Below are 15,586 nucleotides of genomic sequence, written 5' to 3' on the forward strand. Positions count from 1 at the left end.
GTCCACTCACAGGGCAAAAACTCCAGGCTGGGATCTGGCCACCCTGACTGATCTGTGTATTCAGGAAGGACCTCCCTCCCCATCCCTGATGGGAAACTTTCCTTTCCCCTTAGATGACCCTTCCTTCAGGAAGAGCTGGGCAGCACTGTGAGGCTCTGGCACACACTCTGTCACCACCACAGCCCCACGGCAGTTGCCACAACACCAAACAGGCAGAAGCTCCTCAGGTCCTGGAGCTCAGACACCTGAACCTCTTCAAAGCCCTGGGCAGAGTCTTGGCTTTGTGCCCTCCCTGGTGATTCACACAAACACCTGGCACACAACGTCCCCTGCCCATGTGCCAGGGCCAGCTGGAGCTGGAATGGGACTTCTGTTCCCCAGAGACATGCCAAGGGAATGGGAGAGCACAGGCTGCAGGGATGGGGGGAAACTGCTCCCCTCTCTGTGCCACAGAGGTGTGGTGGGAGCCACAGGCCAGCTCTCAAGGTTAAATGCCTCAATATCTCTTTGTAAATCACCTCCTGCAGCTACCCAAGGACTCCAGTGAGTTGCAGCAAACTTACACATGAACCTTTACTTACAAAAAGATTTTAACAAAAACCCTGAGAAATACAGTGTAAGGATTATCCTTGAGCAGAAGTGCTCTGCCAGTCCAGCAGGACACACATGGGGGCTGGCACTGTCCTGAGGGACATGGCCTGGCATGGCTCTGCCCCTGGCATGGCACCGGGCTCCTGCATTTGACAGAACTCAGCCTGGAGGGAGAGGATCCAGTGAAGAGGAGCCCTGCAGGTTCTTCTGCCATCAGACTAATCCTCCAGTTCAGCCTCCTTTTTGCTGTTGGAAAAAGAACAAGGTCACAGACAAAAAAAGATAGAAACCAACAAGACCAAACAACAGTCACTTGGTGAAGATGGGGCTCAGACACAGGGTGTGAGATACAGGGTCACAAATGCAAAAGGTTTGGGCGTTCTGGTGCACAACCTCCAAAGCAGCCAGGGTGAGCTCCAGCACTGCCCAGGCAGGCAGGGCTGAGAGATGAACTCTGGCATGAACAGGGGACACCCAGCCTGGCACTCACAGAGCTGCCCCAAGGCCTGGCCACACTGTGAACCACCACTACAGGAGCAGGGAGAGCCCCTCCTTCTGCTCCTGGGTGCATGACTTGAAGGATGAAGTTGCTGAGCAGAGCACAGTGAGTTGCACGACCCAGGTATCCTGAAGAATCTGTAAGAGCTGCATTAATCCCCCACTGCCACCACCAACCATCTTCACTCCTTCTGGTCCCTCAGGACCCCTGGAGCCCTGACACACTTGGCTCAGCCCTGAACAGCTCCTGGGGTAGGGCCATCCAATATCTGTCCACCCTGGTCCTGCTGTGGGTCTGAGGGAACCCATTACTCCTGTGAACTTCACTGAAGCCACAACACAAGGAGCTCCTGCACCTCAGAGGACTTGCCATGGATTTACACCAATAAACTGAGCACCCACTGGCCCATGTTACGCAAGACTGGGGGGAGCCTGACCCTCCCCTGAGATCCAGGGCCTGATCCCAGCTCCCTGCAGGTATTTCTGTCCACCCTTGTGGCACACCTGTGGGCATTAGTGCTTTGCTGATTGCTTATCACCAGGACCAAAAAAAGACCAAATCCCGACTGACCTTCCCCAGCTCAGGACACAGCACTGTGAGGGAGGAACGTGTGAAGCAGCATGGCCACATTGACCAGAAATCACCCTTTCTGAAGGCAGCACATGTCCTGATGTCACTTGAGCTCACCTTGTTATCCCTCCTGGCCTTTTAATGCCATTACTGCAGCTCATTCCATGAGCAGATGCCCTTTGGAGAGGCACCTGCTTGGGCTGCCCACACACCTACCTCTCTGGCCTGGCAGGTTTGACCTCCAGTGGTGCACACAGGTGCTTCCGAATATACTCCCTGGACCTGATGTCAGCCTGGAATTAAGGTGGAAAATGAGTGGGAATGGTCTGATCAGCCTGGCTGGTGCCTCCCTGTCATCCCAGAGTGTCTCACCCACCCTGCTGTCACCAGAGCACAACAAGGAACCCTGGATGGCTGTTCCAGCACGGCAGGACAGCCTGGGGCAAGGGGAGCACCAACGACATCCCAAGAGCTGTAAGAAAGTGTTGCTGGATATTTACTGGGTGTTCTTGTCCCCTCTGAAGTGTTACTGCTCAGCTCTCCAGTGCTGTACCACACCAGAAGACTCTCCAATGCCACCACAAGAACATCCCAGGCTCTTGGACAATTTTGAGAACCAGCAGTTGATTTTTACAGTCCCTCAAAGTTCTTCTCTTTTTCATAACCTTCTTTCCCAAACACACTGTGACAGTTCAGAGCAGCTGCTGTGCCCCATCTCAAAGGCAGAGTGTCTCTCCCCACTTAAAAAGCAGGATGTGACCTTCCCAGCTGGAAAAGCTTCACAGCACACAGCGATGACGCTCAGAAAGTGGGTTAACACATCCCTGGTGGCTGTCCTTGAAGCATTTGCTGCTCTCACCAGTGTGCTGCCCCTGAGGAGCCTCTCCCATACCCCAAGCAGCCCTCAACCCCCTCACCCCCAGAGCCATCACTGGAAGCTGTGCCTGCTGCTGCTGGAACCTGCTCCACAACTGCAGAGCCATCCTGCCAGCTGAGAATGAGAGTTACATAAGGGGTGGTTTGTTTGGGAGATTTTTTTCCCCTTCTCTCTATAATTGGACAGTTTCATAACTGAACTGACAAATAACTTTGATCACTCTTCAGGATAAGCGATTACGTGATGTATTTTATAACCAGGGAAGGAGGCTGCTCGATAGTCCCTACGGGGACACCAAGGAGCAGAAGGCACAGCTATGAACTATTTTTCTAGGGAAGAAAAACCCCAACCACGTTCTGCTGAGAACATCAGCTAATGCTTGATTAGGTGGCAGTTCCCAGTCCGTGCTCACTCCTAGCACAGTGCTGGAGTCAGCTTAGCCCGGTGATTAACCACTGGGCTAATCAATAAGATGGATCACTGCCCTGTAATAATCCTTGCAGATTTGGGCTATTTTCAGAGGGGATGGTGTTGACTTTGGAATTGTTGCTTTGCCTGTTTTCTCAGGGGCAGTGGTGACTCCTGTGGACACAGCAAGATTGCAGGGGGTACACCCGAAGGGAGGTGGATTCTCAGGATACCAGAGACCAACATCCAGTCTCAGAGGAGAGGGCTGATGGCTTGTCTCGCACTCCTGAGGGCAAGTGCTCAATATTTCAGAGAGTGACCTGCAGGCCTCCTTCCATCCTTCCAGGTGGGCTGGTATTTTTCCAGGGCCACTCAGATTGAATGCTGTGCTTTTTATTCTGGGATGACAGCTCCTGCCTACCCCAGTTCCTGCCTGGAAGCTCTGAATGACCAGCTCTGTGCAGAACCTCATAAGCTGGCTGGGCAAAGATCACCCCATGTAAGCACAGTTATCCCAAATTGTCCTGGCACTGGCACGAGGAATAAGGACTAAGTGGGATGTAAATACTGATTGTAGGTGACACTGAATTCCCTCTGCTCCCTGAGAGATCACTTTGCCCACCTGCACAACAGTCAGTTCCTTGGCCACATGACCACACTGTGGGCTGAATACAAATTGACCAGTTGTGATCCCTGCCTGGATAGTGCTGCATTCCTGGGAAGCACCACATTCCCTACAGGGACTGGCCAGCCCTGCCTCTGGGAAAGCAGGTCTGAGTTCCCACAGCAGCTGCACAGCACTGCACATGCTGCCCTCACAGAAAGCACAAACAGCCCCAGGAGGCATGGGCAGCTGAGCTTGCATAGAGCATTTTACTTCCAGGGCTGCCAGAACTTAAAAACCAGGAGCTGATCCACAGGTCTTTCATGACACTGGGAAAGACACGAGCATGTCCCCCATCAAGGCTGTTTTGGGATTCACCATGGCACAAAGGCCAAGTCAGCCATCCACAGCAGGATTCTCCACAGCCTTCTACTTCCTACCTCCAGCTTCGGTGTTCAAGAGCTGAGGCTTCCAGCTCTGCCCTGTGCCAAGATCTGTGACAGTCACCACACTGAGGAACTGCAGCAGGGGCAAGGCCCATGGAAAGGTTTAAGCGTCCTTATCTCCTGCCATCCCTCTACAGTAAACACACTCCCTTTGGATTATTCATTTCTCTGTAGGAAAAGTGACAATAATTCATTCCATCACTCTAGGCAAAGGTCACAGAAAACTGGAAGATTCTCCAAACATGAGCAAATCCTGGAGATAGCTGGAAGCGAAATGAGGGTGATGCAAAGCTCCAAGACACCTTTTTGTTTCCAATGGGAATGCTTTTCCCTTCCCTTTGAACATGCTGAGCTGCAGAGCTGGCTTGGAGCTCTGCAGAGGCAGCTGTCCCTGGCTGGAGGAGATTACATAAGGAGCTCCATCAGCCTCCTCCTGTCTGGCAGGTACTGGGTATGAGATTAGAAACTCTGGCTCCAGTTTGGACACCTCAAGGCTTGTTTTGCTTCAAGGTGTAAGATTTTTGTCTGGTTTATAAGTAAAGGCTCAGTTTTCAGAGAACAGTGCAGTGCCTGTGAGCAACTCTGGTGCAGAACCCTCAGCAGGGTCACCCCAGCGCTGCTCTGGGGGGGGCTGCACAGGTGGGCAGACCCAAACACCCAACCAGCACGGCACAGCAGCGGTGCCAATGGGTTGGCCAGGGCAGCATTAGGAACAGGGACACCTGAGCAGGCCCTGCTCCCTGGGCACTCCTGGACCTGGGCTGTGGAACCGCCAACAGCAGAGTGACCCCACGAGAAGAGAGGCACTTGCCAGGCCAGAAGTCCTGGAGCCTTTATGCTTCTCCAGAGCCTCTCCTGAAGCCCTGCTGCAATTTAATCAGCCAAGGCTGAGCCCTGGTGGCAGCTGCAGCTCAGTGACAGTGATGCAGTGCTGTCACCTGCTGGCTGGGCCCGGGGCTCCGTGTGGAGTGCGGCAGCAGGGAAAACCCAGAGGAGCAGCACTGCAGGCTGTGCTGGGCTCCAAGTGCCCAGGAAAGCTGCATTCCCAGCTCCTGTGGATTAACATCGGCATTGCTGGAACTGCCTGCAGAGAGGAACCAGGGCATCAGTCAGGCTGGGTCTGCAGCCAGGGCTGGGAGCACTGCCGGGCACTGCGTCAGGAGAAGCACAGACACAGAAACACCACCACGGGCTTCGAGAACAGCAGAAGAGTGTGAGCAGCAGAGTGGCAAACTGAGGCTCTGGAACACACCACGAACTTGGCAAACACAGCCCCTCCACTGCTGCTTCCCTGCTCAGGCCTGCCCTGCCCTGGGCCCAGCTGCCGTACCTGCCGGATGGGCTCCGGGATGCGGTACCTGCAGCAGGACCCCACGAGGCGCACGGCCGTGTCCAGGCCCATCCTGTGCCCCACAGACACGTACAGGGGCTTCGAGCTGTTGCTGGAGCTCCGCAGCACCTGCACGTTTAGGAACGAGAGATCAAGCACTCAGCAGGCTCATTCACAGACACACAGAGTGGTAGCAGGTGAATTATGAGCCAGACAGTCGCCCTCAGCAGGGTGGGGTGGTGGCTCTGTGACTGCAGTTCCCAGCCTTCCCGAATCTCTTCTCCATCCCAGTGTCTCCTCACAGGAATTGTTTGTCCCTCTGGACCCCTCTGGCCCTTCCCCAAATGCCTCACACTGCTCTGGGATGCAGGGACACGTGCCACTGCAGACTGACACCAGACACAGAAGTCTCTTACATGGACCTGTTCCTGTTCTCCTCCCAGTCAGATGCTCCCGCATTGCATTCTGGTGAACTGTCAGGAACTGGCACCTCACTCTGACTGGGGTTCACACACAGCGGTGCCAGAGCACCTCAGGTGCCACAGCCATGGACAAGATTGTACCCAACACCTGAACTGAGAACTCTCTATGAATGACTGAGCCCTCAGGAAGGGGCTGGAAGTGTTACTAATCCCCACCTGCCTTCCTAAATTGGGATCACTGAGACAGTCCCACAATGGAAACAACACCCTCATAGCCAAGTGGCCAGGGAACCCCCCCAGCTTACCATGCCCAGGACTCTCCCTGAAGTGTCTGTCAGTGGGAATGTATCTCCTGACCTCTGCAGGGAACGAATCTAGGGATAAACACACACCAGGTCAGGTTGTTAGGACGTATTTGTATGTGGCTGTGCCAATTCCCTTGGGATATTAAAGAGAAGAAATAAATTCCCAGGCTGGCCTAACCTGCTCCCTGTGCAGCTCATCCCTGACCACACCATCCATCTGCAGGAGGTTCTTAGCCACTCCAATGCATGGTAGATCTGTGAGAACTCCAAGGTGACAGGCCACACCAAAACCTGCCAGCAACGAGCCACTGTAGCCACAGGATCCCAGGGAACTGGAACCCCAACCAGCAGCACAGGGACCAGAAGAGCAGGGCTATCCAGGAATGGCCTACCTCTGGGATGGAGCAGCCCATTCCCATCTACCAGAAGCACCTGAAAAAGCCAAAGCAGAAATATTATTTCTTGAGGCCTCTGAGAAGCAACCAGCAATGTTGGCTCTGGGAGGAAGCAGAAGTCTCTCTCAGTTCTTTAATTCTCCCTCTAAGGCTCTTCCTGCAGTGTTGCCCGTGCCTGATTCCAACCAGCAGTGTGAGCTCTTGGGGTGGCAGTGCCCTGCACACACACCAGGGCTCCCACTGCCTCCCACAGGAGGCCTGGCTGCTCCTGGCTCCACATCCCTGCTCCCCAAGGAAAGGGCAAGGGATGCTCCAACACACCCCTGACGCTGCCCATAGAGAGCATCCAGAGAGAGAACACCTTTCAGTGGGACTGTGCCCACATGACACCTCAGCCTGGGACAAGGAAACACGCCACACCTGAGGCCTGAGCTTGGGCTCCTCCTGCTGAAGTCTCTGAACAGCTTCCACCAGGAAAGGGACCTCTCGGAAGGCCAAGAATCCGGCCACGTACGGGGCAGTGACAGTCACCAAGCGGCAATCCTCGTACAGCACCTGGAACGGGCAGAGACAGCGGCTCGGGGCAGGGCTGGTGAGTTCCAGAGGCTCCTCCTCTGGCTCATTCCCCTCCTCTGGGTCTCTCCCACAGAGCCAAGGGCTCGGGGCTGTGTCACTGTCACAGGGAAGGGACTGACTGCAGGACAGGACAGGACACACCATGCCCTGCCTGGCAGCAAGTCCCTGAAACACAGACCAGACAGCAGAACCTCACCCTGCCAGGGCAGAACCAAAGAGCTCTGGCTCTGGGCAGGGACAGGTCAAAACAAACCCTGTGAGGCAGCACAAAACAGTGATCTGCAGGGCAAGGCAGGAATCACAGCACAAAATGAAGTTCAGTTCATAAAAATCCCAGCAGCAACCATCAAACTTTATTTCTCTGCTTGTTAAGAGTTTTTATTGTTAAAGATGAGTTTTGCATCATTTTGAAAGCTGATGAAGAGACAAAAAAACTTTATTAGTTCACATGAAAGGACTGTGGGATGTGGGATCCATGGTGGCTTTGGAAAGGCTTTTTCATGTCCTATTCCATATTATCAGCTGACTCCCAGCAGGAACTCGCACACCAGACTCTGCATCAGAATGCTCCAAACACTTCCCTCTGTCCACAGGGACTGAGGGACATCAGCCCTTTCTGGCTCCTTCTGGGAAGTGGCTGACACTGATTATTTCCAACACACCCCCAAAGCAGCTGAAATCTCCTGTGCCTGACCAGGAGCTGCGTCTCACCATGGTTTGAGAGGTACCAGCTCCCCTGAACAGACACTCAACTTGTCTATGGCCACCTGGTGAGTTTCCAGCCACACTGCAAACCTCCCATGACTTGGAGCTGTTTGTATCACACCCTCTTAAACTTATGTCTAAATCCTTACATGTATTTTTGTTCTGTTTACCTTTCTTGTGAATGTACAATTGGGGGTTCTGCTGAACAAACACAGAATCAAAGAACCATGGAATGGTTTGTGTTGGAAGGGACCTCAAAGCCCATCCAGTCTCATCCCCTGCCATCGGCAGCGACACCTTCCACCAGCCCAGGTTGCTCCAAGCCCTGTCCAACCCGGCCTTGGGACACTCCCAGGGATGGAGTAGCCACAGCTTCTCTGGGCAATCTGTGCTAGTTTGCTACAAACCTCTCATGTCCCTTGTCCTGTGTGCCGTGTCCCATGTCCCGTGTGCCGTGTCCCATGTCCCGTGTGCCGTGTCCCATGGCCCCTGTCCCTTGTCCCCACAGTACCTCGAGGTCAGGGTAGCTGAGCACAACCAGTGAGGCGCAGGCGGTGGTGTCGTCTCCTTTGGTGTAGGATAAATCCACACCTCCCACTCTCTCCAGCCCGCAGAAGTTGGGCTCTCTCTGCCACTGCTCGGTGTCCTGGTCCACCACGGTGGCCTTGAGCCGGGCCTGCTCCCTGCGGGCAGTGCCAGGGCCGCCATGAGGGGACCCTGTCCTGATGGTGCCCCCGGGCGCCCGCAGGCTCGGCCCTGCTGTCCCCATGCCCCGCGGGCTGTCCCCAGGGCCCAGAGCTGTCCCCATGCCCCATGGGCTGGCCCCAGAGCTGCTCCCATGCCCCGCGGGCTGTCCGCATATCCCCAGGGCTGTCCCCATGCCCCGCGGGTTGTCCCCAGAGCTGCTCCCATGCACCGCTGTCTGTCCCCAGGCCCCGCTATCTGTCCCTAGGGCTGTCCCCATGCCCCACTGACTATCCCCAGATCCCCGCTGTCCCCATGCCCCGCTGACTGTCTCCATGCCCTGCTGTCCGTCCCCAGCCCGGCCCGGCCGCGCTGCCCGTACCGTTCCCAGCGGCAGCGCCGCTCGGCAGTGGCGGCCATGGCGGCCCCGGCGCCGCCGTCCCCCGGAACGCGGGGCCCAGCAAGGCCGTTCCGCGAAACCGCGGCTTGGGATCCTGAACGGTGGGAGGGTCTGAGGTGGGAGGGACCTTAAAGTTTACCCAGTGCCATTCCTTTCCTGAGCAGGGACACCTTCCACCAGCCCAAGTTGCTCCAAGCCCTGTCCAACTTGGTCTGGGACACTCCCAGGGATGGGGCAGCCACAGCTTCTCTGGGCACCTGTGCCGGGGCCTGCCCACCCTCCCAGTTGGATTTGGGAATAATGGCAAAGGGCAGTTTGAAGCCAGTCCCTCTTTTCCTCTCACTCCAGGCCCTTATCAATATTCTCTCTCCGTGTTTCTTGCAGGCTCCCTTGAGGCACTGAAAGGCCACAGTGAGGTCACCCCCAAAGCCTTCCCTTCCCCAGGCTGGGCAATCCCAACTCTCTATCCTTTGTTCCCAGCAGAGCTGCTCCATCCTCGGACCATCCTGGTGCCTCCTCTGGCCACTCCAGCAGCTCCATGTGCTCCTCCCTGTGCTGGGGCAGCTCTGCAGGGGTTCAGGGGGCTCAGAACTGCCCCTGACACAGCCCGGGATCAGCTGCTGGTCCCTCTAACCCTCTGTGCCATCCCTGGGGGTCACGGCCCAGCCAGAGGGGCAGGGAAGCACAGCAGGGCACAAAACCAGCAAGGCACAAAACCAGCAAGGCACAAAACCAGCTTTACTGGGGCAGGGGCAGCAGCCCCAGCGGGGTAAGGCAGTGAAGGAGCCACATCCTCCAAGGGTCCATCTCCCCTCCGTGGTGCAGAGGGAGGAGGTGCTGGCAGCAGGGACTGGGGCAGGAAGGGAGAACTGGGAGAAGGAGCCTGCCAACAACCCAGTGTCAGGGGAAATACAGACTGAAAAAATAGGGCACAGTGGTCCGTAAAAAAATCCTTCATCTTCCTCAGGGCCTCTGGGATTGTGGTTATCCAAGATTCACACGCAGCTGGTCCTTCTGTTTCATCCTCCTGCTGCACCGAAGCAGCTCCCCAGCATGTGCTTAGTACTGAAGTTAGCAAAAACAACCACCCCAAACCCAAAAACAATTACCAACCCCAAACAAACCCTCCACCATTCCAGAACCACCACCCCCAGGGGCGGTGGCAGGGACAGTCCTGGCAGGGCCCTGTTCTAGCTCTCCCTGCGCTCTCGTTTGAGGAGGGCAGCTGCTTTCCAGGTAGCAACTGCATGAGAGAGAAGAATCTCATCTGGGAATGTCTCTTGTAGCTCTGTAGCTAATTCAGAGTCTTTGGCATCAAGGTAAGGCAGGAGCGATTCTTTCAGGCTGGAAAACAGAGCAGAAATGGCATTAGTAGTACAGCAAACCACAAGTACCATATAATAGTCGTGTATTCCCACCACCCAAAATACTAAATATACAGGTTAACAGGTGTATTTGTAATGAGAAGGGTTAAACAGCCAGCTGGAGTTACAGCAAGGGGCACCGCAGAGCAGAATGGAGCTGTTGGGGCTGAGGTGTGTCTCTGGAGAGCTGAGTGAGCACATCCTTGAAGGTTGGGCTTGATGATCTTGGAGGGCTTTTCCAACCTTATTAAGTCTCTGATTCTACAATGATTCAATCCAAATGCCTGCATGAGCTTGTGCTCATGAGCAGCAGTCCTGGTGCACTCCAGCAGTGCTCCCAAAACAGCTCATGGAAAAGGAAGTCACAAATGTCAGAAATGGGCAGCATGTCTCAGGACTAAGTTGGGTATTTCTACAGTTGCTGGTTGTGCTGTGTCCCCACAGGACAGGTATTTGCCAAGGGGACTGTTCCCATCATGTGCATTCTGAGGCAGAGAAGGTTCAGTTAAATAACTGGTGGCTTTGGGCTGTGTAACTCGTACCTCCACGTGGGTCTGAACTCATCCACAGCTTGGACACGTCTCAGCTTCAAGACAATCATTTCATGGAGCTCCTGCAGGAAGGTTTCCAGCCTCGAGTGGACGAGGAAGGTGTGGAGAAGCTTGGCAATCTCCGGACTGAGCTCAGCTTTGTAGTCTGGACTGATGTCTGCAAAAGGATCCTAAAAATGCAGCAAGGGAGAAAACACAACCAAAGTCACATGTGAGCAGCTTCCTTGAGAGCAGAGGAAGAGCTGGGCAGAGCTCTGGGGGTGCCATACCCTTCTGAGGCGCAGCAGCTGCTCCGATTTGCGGGTGGAGAGGAGCTGCCACAGGGCTATGTTGTGTTTGAGGTGGCATCGCCTGAGGGCCTGGAACAAAAACACATACACGGATGCAAGGGATGTCCTTGGGAGCCTGTCCCCAGCCTGCCCTGCCCAGGCAGGTCCCAGCTGCAGAGAGAGCTCAGCAGGGAGTTCATCCAGCCCTTTAACGTGCTTATAGCCTGTCTGCAGTGGGCCCCTGCCCCCCACCCTTCCCATCTGCCTTCAATAATCCATCTGTTTGGTACCATAAAAGTGACTGGGCTCTGTCACATGTACTGGTCACAACACAGTCCCTTTGCCCCACCAGTGAAAGGCCTCTCTTCATACACCACTAGGAGATAAAAACTTCCCCAACACCAGTACAGAGAGGTGAAGGAATGGTTTCAGCACCAGGCCAGTGACACCAGGATCCGACTCAGATCTGAAGTTCTCACTTTGCTCAGTTTTAGCACTGTAATAATTCTGCTGACACTCCATTGATTCTTCTCCTTCCCGTGCTGACAGAGCCTGGATCTGCAGAGAAGCCTGACCTTCCGCACCTCCCGCACCTGACCTTTCTGGAGCATTGCATGAACGTGCTGAGCATCACGAGCTGTCAGGTGCTCCCACCTTGCAAACAGTGGTTGCAGGGGGAGTGAAAATTGCTTCCCCCTCACTGTTGAATAGGGTGGGGAGGGAATTTGAACCCTTTCAAGCTAAAGTTTTGCTGGGGATGAAGGTCACACTAGCTGGATTTAGCATAAACCAGTGCAGATTTTAGCCTGTAAGAGTCAGAGGTTTGCCCTCAGGACTCACCTGCAGTATGTGAGGGTTTGTCTGATCCCCCATCTGCAGAACTTGTTCAATGTAGTCAGTCAGCAGCATCTCAGCGTTCTCACCAGCCATGGCCAGGAACCCCAGGGTGACCTCAGTGAGGGACAGAGCATCACAGACATCACTGTAGGACTGCAGCTCCCCACTGATCATGTTCATCACAGAACTGGGCAAAGCACTCTGGAAACATGAAGTCAGAGCTAATATCAGTTTAGAGCCATTCCTGATTGCTGCTCAAGGTGCTTAAGTCATGGAAGACGACAGAGCCCCAGATTCAGAAACTGAAGTATTGAACTGTCTCCCTTTCCTTTGTAAATCCTGACTGACAACAGAAGTCCAACATATTCAAGGCATGCTGAGAGATCAGTGGGCCAACCTTCAGATGGATAAGGCAAGGGACAGAAAACACAAGAGTTCTTGGGGAGTCAGTGGTCTCATGTTTGCCCTGTTTCCTCCAGTGCAGAAACCCACCTGCTCCAGCTTATCCCTGACATCATTAAACAGCTGCTCATAGTTCCGATCATGTCTGCACACCAGGGTAGGGATTCCCTGTCAGAGGAGAGAAAGCCATGGATGTAAAGCTCTGCAAACACTGCTCACCCTTCACAGTGCATGCCTGGCAGCAGCACCCATGCAGGGCTCCCAAACCAGCCAGGCTGCAGAGCCCCTGCCCCATCCTACCGTCAGCGTGATGAGTGGTTTTCCCTGCAGGAACTTGCTGATGACTTGCTGCTGGATCTTCTCCAGATCAAAGTCCTGCAACGTCTCCCCTCCCTTTTCCATGCTGTACTGGCAGTTGGACAGGATCAGAGGAATCAGGTCTCTCTCAACCTCATAACTGATCAAATGCAGGTCAGCCACTTCTGATGGGCTGATCAGGTACCTGCAGGAGAGCAAACAGTCTCCATTCAAAGTGAGAAGCCTTTCTGAAATAGGGAAAGCTGCATGTGTGGGAGCAGGAAACAAAACAGAGCCCAAAAAATGGAATAGGAACTCACCTGTCATCTTCCTTGATGTGTTTGTTCACTGAGTGGACGAAGTCGTTGTGCAGACTGATGAGGTAACTGGCCAGGGCAGTGGAGCAGAGGCCCAGGCCCTGCCGCCGGGGCAGCAGCACCTCAAGCTTGCTGTCCAGGGTCAGGTCAAAATCACAGTAGCCTTTAGGGAGCTTAATTTCCCCTGAAATAAAGAGAAGACTGTTTGAGGTGGCCCAGAGACAGCCCAGGCTGAGCCAGCCCCTCCTGAGCTGACCCAGGGCAGGAGAAGGTACAGAGCCTGAGAAAAGCTGTGCTCTCTGCATTAAGGAATCAGCACTGAAAGGCACAAGTTCAGGTGAGAATAGTACAAAAGGGAAGCTAATTCTTTCACTTGTACCTAGATGATCTTAAAATTTAGTGGCCAAGCTCAGTTTTGAGGATATGCCTCAGCATCATTGACAGGAGGAACCTGAACGGTGAAAGAGGAAATAAGGTGCTCACCACTGGTGTCCAGAGAGCTTCTCAGCTTGTTCCAGACAGACAGAAACACATTCACTCTCCTCTGTAACAGTTCCCTCATCACATCTGAGGAACAACAGAAAGAAAAATCCATGAAACACCTTCTCTGGCAACACTGAAACTCCGTAATACAGGAATTTTCAAAGCATACCACTGAAATTTGATCTGATCCTTGATCTGATTCTGCATGACCTTAAGTACTTCACTATTTTTCTAGAAGTGGTTAAAAACATGAGTAATAGTACTTAAATACAGTTGAAGGAATTGCCACAAAATGTCTGTTCAGGAAAGGAAGGGAAGGACATCTATTCCAGCCTGTAGGCAGGTCCTGCTCTAGAGCTGAGCTTAAAATGTCAACATCCCCCTGCTGCACTGAGGGATTTCTCTTGCCTGTCCCTGAGCAGAACTCCCACCCCTTGTGAAAAATCTCGTGTATTCAAGTCTCTAAAATCACCTAGTGACCTTTCCAACCATAACTTCAGGGTTAAGGTCTTCAGTCCATTTGGATGGGAGTTAAAAAGAAAATATGAGGTCTTAAGATGGCAAGTTGAAGAGAAGTTTTCACCTCCAGTTTCAACTGGACAATCCAGTGCTTTTTATTTCATTAATTACAGTTTTGGTAGAGTCTTCTCACCTGAGAGGGGTTCTCTGAGGAATGTCCTGATGGAGCAGCGTTTGATCTCAGCAGTGTTCTGGAATCGACTCACCAAGTCCCTCTGCAGAGCCAGAATCTCTGGCAGGAATTTCACCAGCCTCAGTTCAGTTTCCTGGAGGAGGAAAGGGAGCCTGTGGGTAAGGCTGTGCCTGGACAGACCAGTCCTTCCCACACCAACCAGCCCTTGGCTCCGTGCTCTCTGAACATGCCAGGCTCTCATCCCTGTGTTACCCCCACCTTCTGCAGGAACTTCCAAAGCAGAGGGACAGTGTCCTTGGCATTCTTTTGCTGCACAACATGGCCCAGGTTCTCCACCGAGATTCTCTTCCTGCAGTTCCACATCTTGGAGTGATGTATGTGACTGTCCTTTGGCAGCCGGGACAGGAACGCCGCTGGGTCACCATATACTATTTTCACTATGGGGTTGGAAGAAATTCTCTCATCCTCTTGTATCTGTCGATTTAACTTCAGAAGTTTTTTATCCAAATCCTGCATTAAAAAAAATAATTATTGGACAAATGCTTTCAACTGAATTAACCCATTTCTGCTTTTCCAGCTATACAAAATCATCCCCGCACAATTCAAATCTCAGACTCATTTCCATAGGTGGAATAAAGACCCTTAACCTGCAGGTATGTCATGGATGGGATGGCTCTAGGAATAGCTGGGTGAAAAGTGGGCACAGGTATTACAGCACGTCAGATGTCCAAATAAATGGATTTTGAACTGCTCAGCTACTGACATTTTGTCCAGCAAATTTCTCACCTGCAATTCAGGAACAATAATTGTGTTTGCAACAATTTCTTCCCATGTGTTTCTCTTCTCCTTGGTGGAGAGAACATGATCAAACCGCACTGGCCCTGCAACAGGAATATTTATATAGCTGCAATATTTCAGTGAAACTAAAGCACAGATTCTCTAACTGACATTGCTGATGGGACATCCCTGCAGGTCAGCATGAGGAGCAAGAGCAGTTGCAGAGGTCCTAGAAGCTAAATGAGTATCTGGAGAGTGACACCCAAACCAGTACAGTGATCCAGGTTTCCAGAAGTTTCCAGCCCTTCATGTGAATGATGGGGACATTTATACAAGTCATTCATAACCCCAGAAAGGTTAAATAGCTTGTCCAAGGTCAGAGCATGATCAATGACAGACTGAAACTTGGAATACTGATTGGTGCTGTCACACACTCATAATATGCTTTACATAAAATCCCTCCACAACACAGTGACTTGTGTCAACTCACACCCAGATTCTCTCATGAACCACACTCTGCCAGCCCTCTTCTACCAAAGAACTCCTTGGGAGTCATTTAGAGGGCAGCACAGAATGCAGATTGCACACAGCACAAGCTGCTGTGCTGGGAGCAGCACCCCTGCTCGGGAGCTGGAGGCTCTGCCAATCTGTCATGACATTATTTTGTCAATAATTCATTTTCAGAATTATTGACTGCACTAAACCTTGCAAACACCACATACTCAACTGAAAGAAGCCAAAAATTCTTCACTCCCTACAGCTTCCAATTCTGGACTTTCCTTATCAGCTGAGCTGCTGCTGTTGAAGTGGTTTATCAGCACAGAG

General features: G+C 52.9%; 2 protein-coding genes across 5 annotated transcripts in view; both read right to left on the bottom strand.

Annotated features, from left to right (window-relative positions):
- Positions 1-435: 435 nt before the first annotated feature.
- ENDOV (endonuclease V) lies at positions 436-8,886 on the bottom strand. 4 transcript variants are annotated; one of them, XM_071573929.1, is made up of 9 exons: positions 8,795-8,886; positions 8,240-8,411; positions 6,868-7,002; positions 6,445-6,484; positions 6,231-6,343; positions 6,053-6,121; positions 5,354-5,454; positions 1,877-1,953; positions 436-837 (listed from the first exon to the last, which is right to left on the bottom strand). In XM_071573929.1, the coding sequence occupies exons 1-9, from the start codon at positions 8,830-8,832 to the stop codon at positions 578-580; spliced, it is 1,005 nt and encodes a 334-aa protein (XP_071430030.1). In that variant the 5' UTR covers positions 8,833-8,886; the 3' UTR covers positions 436-577. The 4 variants fall into 4 exon arrangements, 3 of the variants coding, with proteins under 3 accessions (XP_071430030.1, XP_071430031.1, XP_071430032.1); XM_071573930.1 differs by having other exon boundaries at positions 722-837; positions 5,326-5,454; XR_011699434.1 differs by having other exon boundaries at positions 757-837; positions 1,082-1,953.
- A 646-nt stretch (positions 8,887-9,532) lies between these two features.
- Positions 9,533-15,586, bottom strand: part of RNF213 (ring finger protein 213) — a 48,527-nt gene continuing 42,473 nt past the window's right edge. Inside the window, exons 57-67 of the mRNA XM_071573927.1 lie at positions 14,771-14,865; positions 14,243-14,494; positions 13,985-14,117; positions 13,333-13,416; positions 12,853-13,033; positions 12,536-12,737; positions 12,326-12,403; positions 11,837-12,034; positions 10,997-11,086; positions 10,719-10,897; positions 9,533-10,156 (exon numbers count right to left, since the gene is read on the bottom strand). Coding sequence (XP_071430028.1) covers positions 10,003-10,156; positions 10,719-10,897; positions 10,997-11,086; positions 11,837-12,034; positions 12,326-12,403; positions 12,536-12,737; positions 12,853-13,033; positions 13,333-13,416; positions 13,985-14,117; positions 14,243-14,494; positions 14,771-14,865 — 1,646 coding nt within the window. The 3' untranslated portion in view covers positions 9,533-10,002. The remainder of the gene's footprint in view (positions 10,157-10,718; positions 10,898-10,996; positions 11,087-11,836; positions 12,035-12,325; positions 12,404-12,535; positions 12,738-12,852; positions 13,034-13,332; positions 13,417-13,984; positions 14,118-14,242; positions 14,495-14,770; positions 14,866-15,586) is intronic.

Source organism: Pithys albifrons, chromosome 19, assembly GCF_047495875.1.
Source record: "Pithys albifrons albifrons isolate INPA30051 chromosome 19, PitAlb_v1, whole genome shotgun sequence".
Taxonomy (NCBI): Eukaryota; Metazoa; Chordata; class Aves; order Passeriformes; family Thamnophilidae; genus Pithys; species Pithys albifrons.

Coding starts and splice junctions, on each gene's coding strand:
- ENDOV (XM_071573929.1), bottom strand. CDS start 8,832: ATGGCCGCCACTGCCGAGCGGCGCTGCCGCTGGGAACG. Junction 7,003..8,239: donor TCAGCTACCCTGACCTCGAG/GTACTGTGGGGA, acceptor TGCCCGTTCCAG/GTGCTGTACGAGGATTGCCG. Junction 6,344..6,444: donor TGGGCTGCTCCATCCCAGAG/GTAGGCCATTCC, acceptor CGTTGCTGGCAG/GTTTTGGTGTGGCCTGTCAC.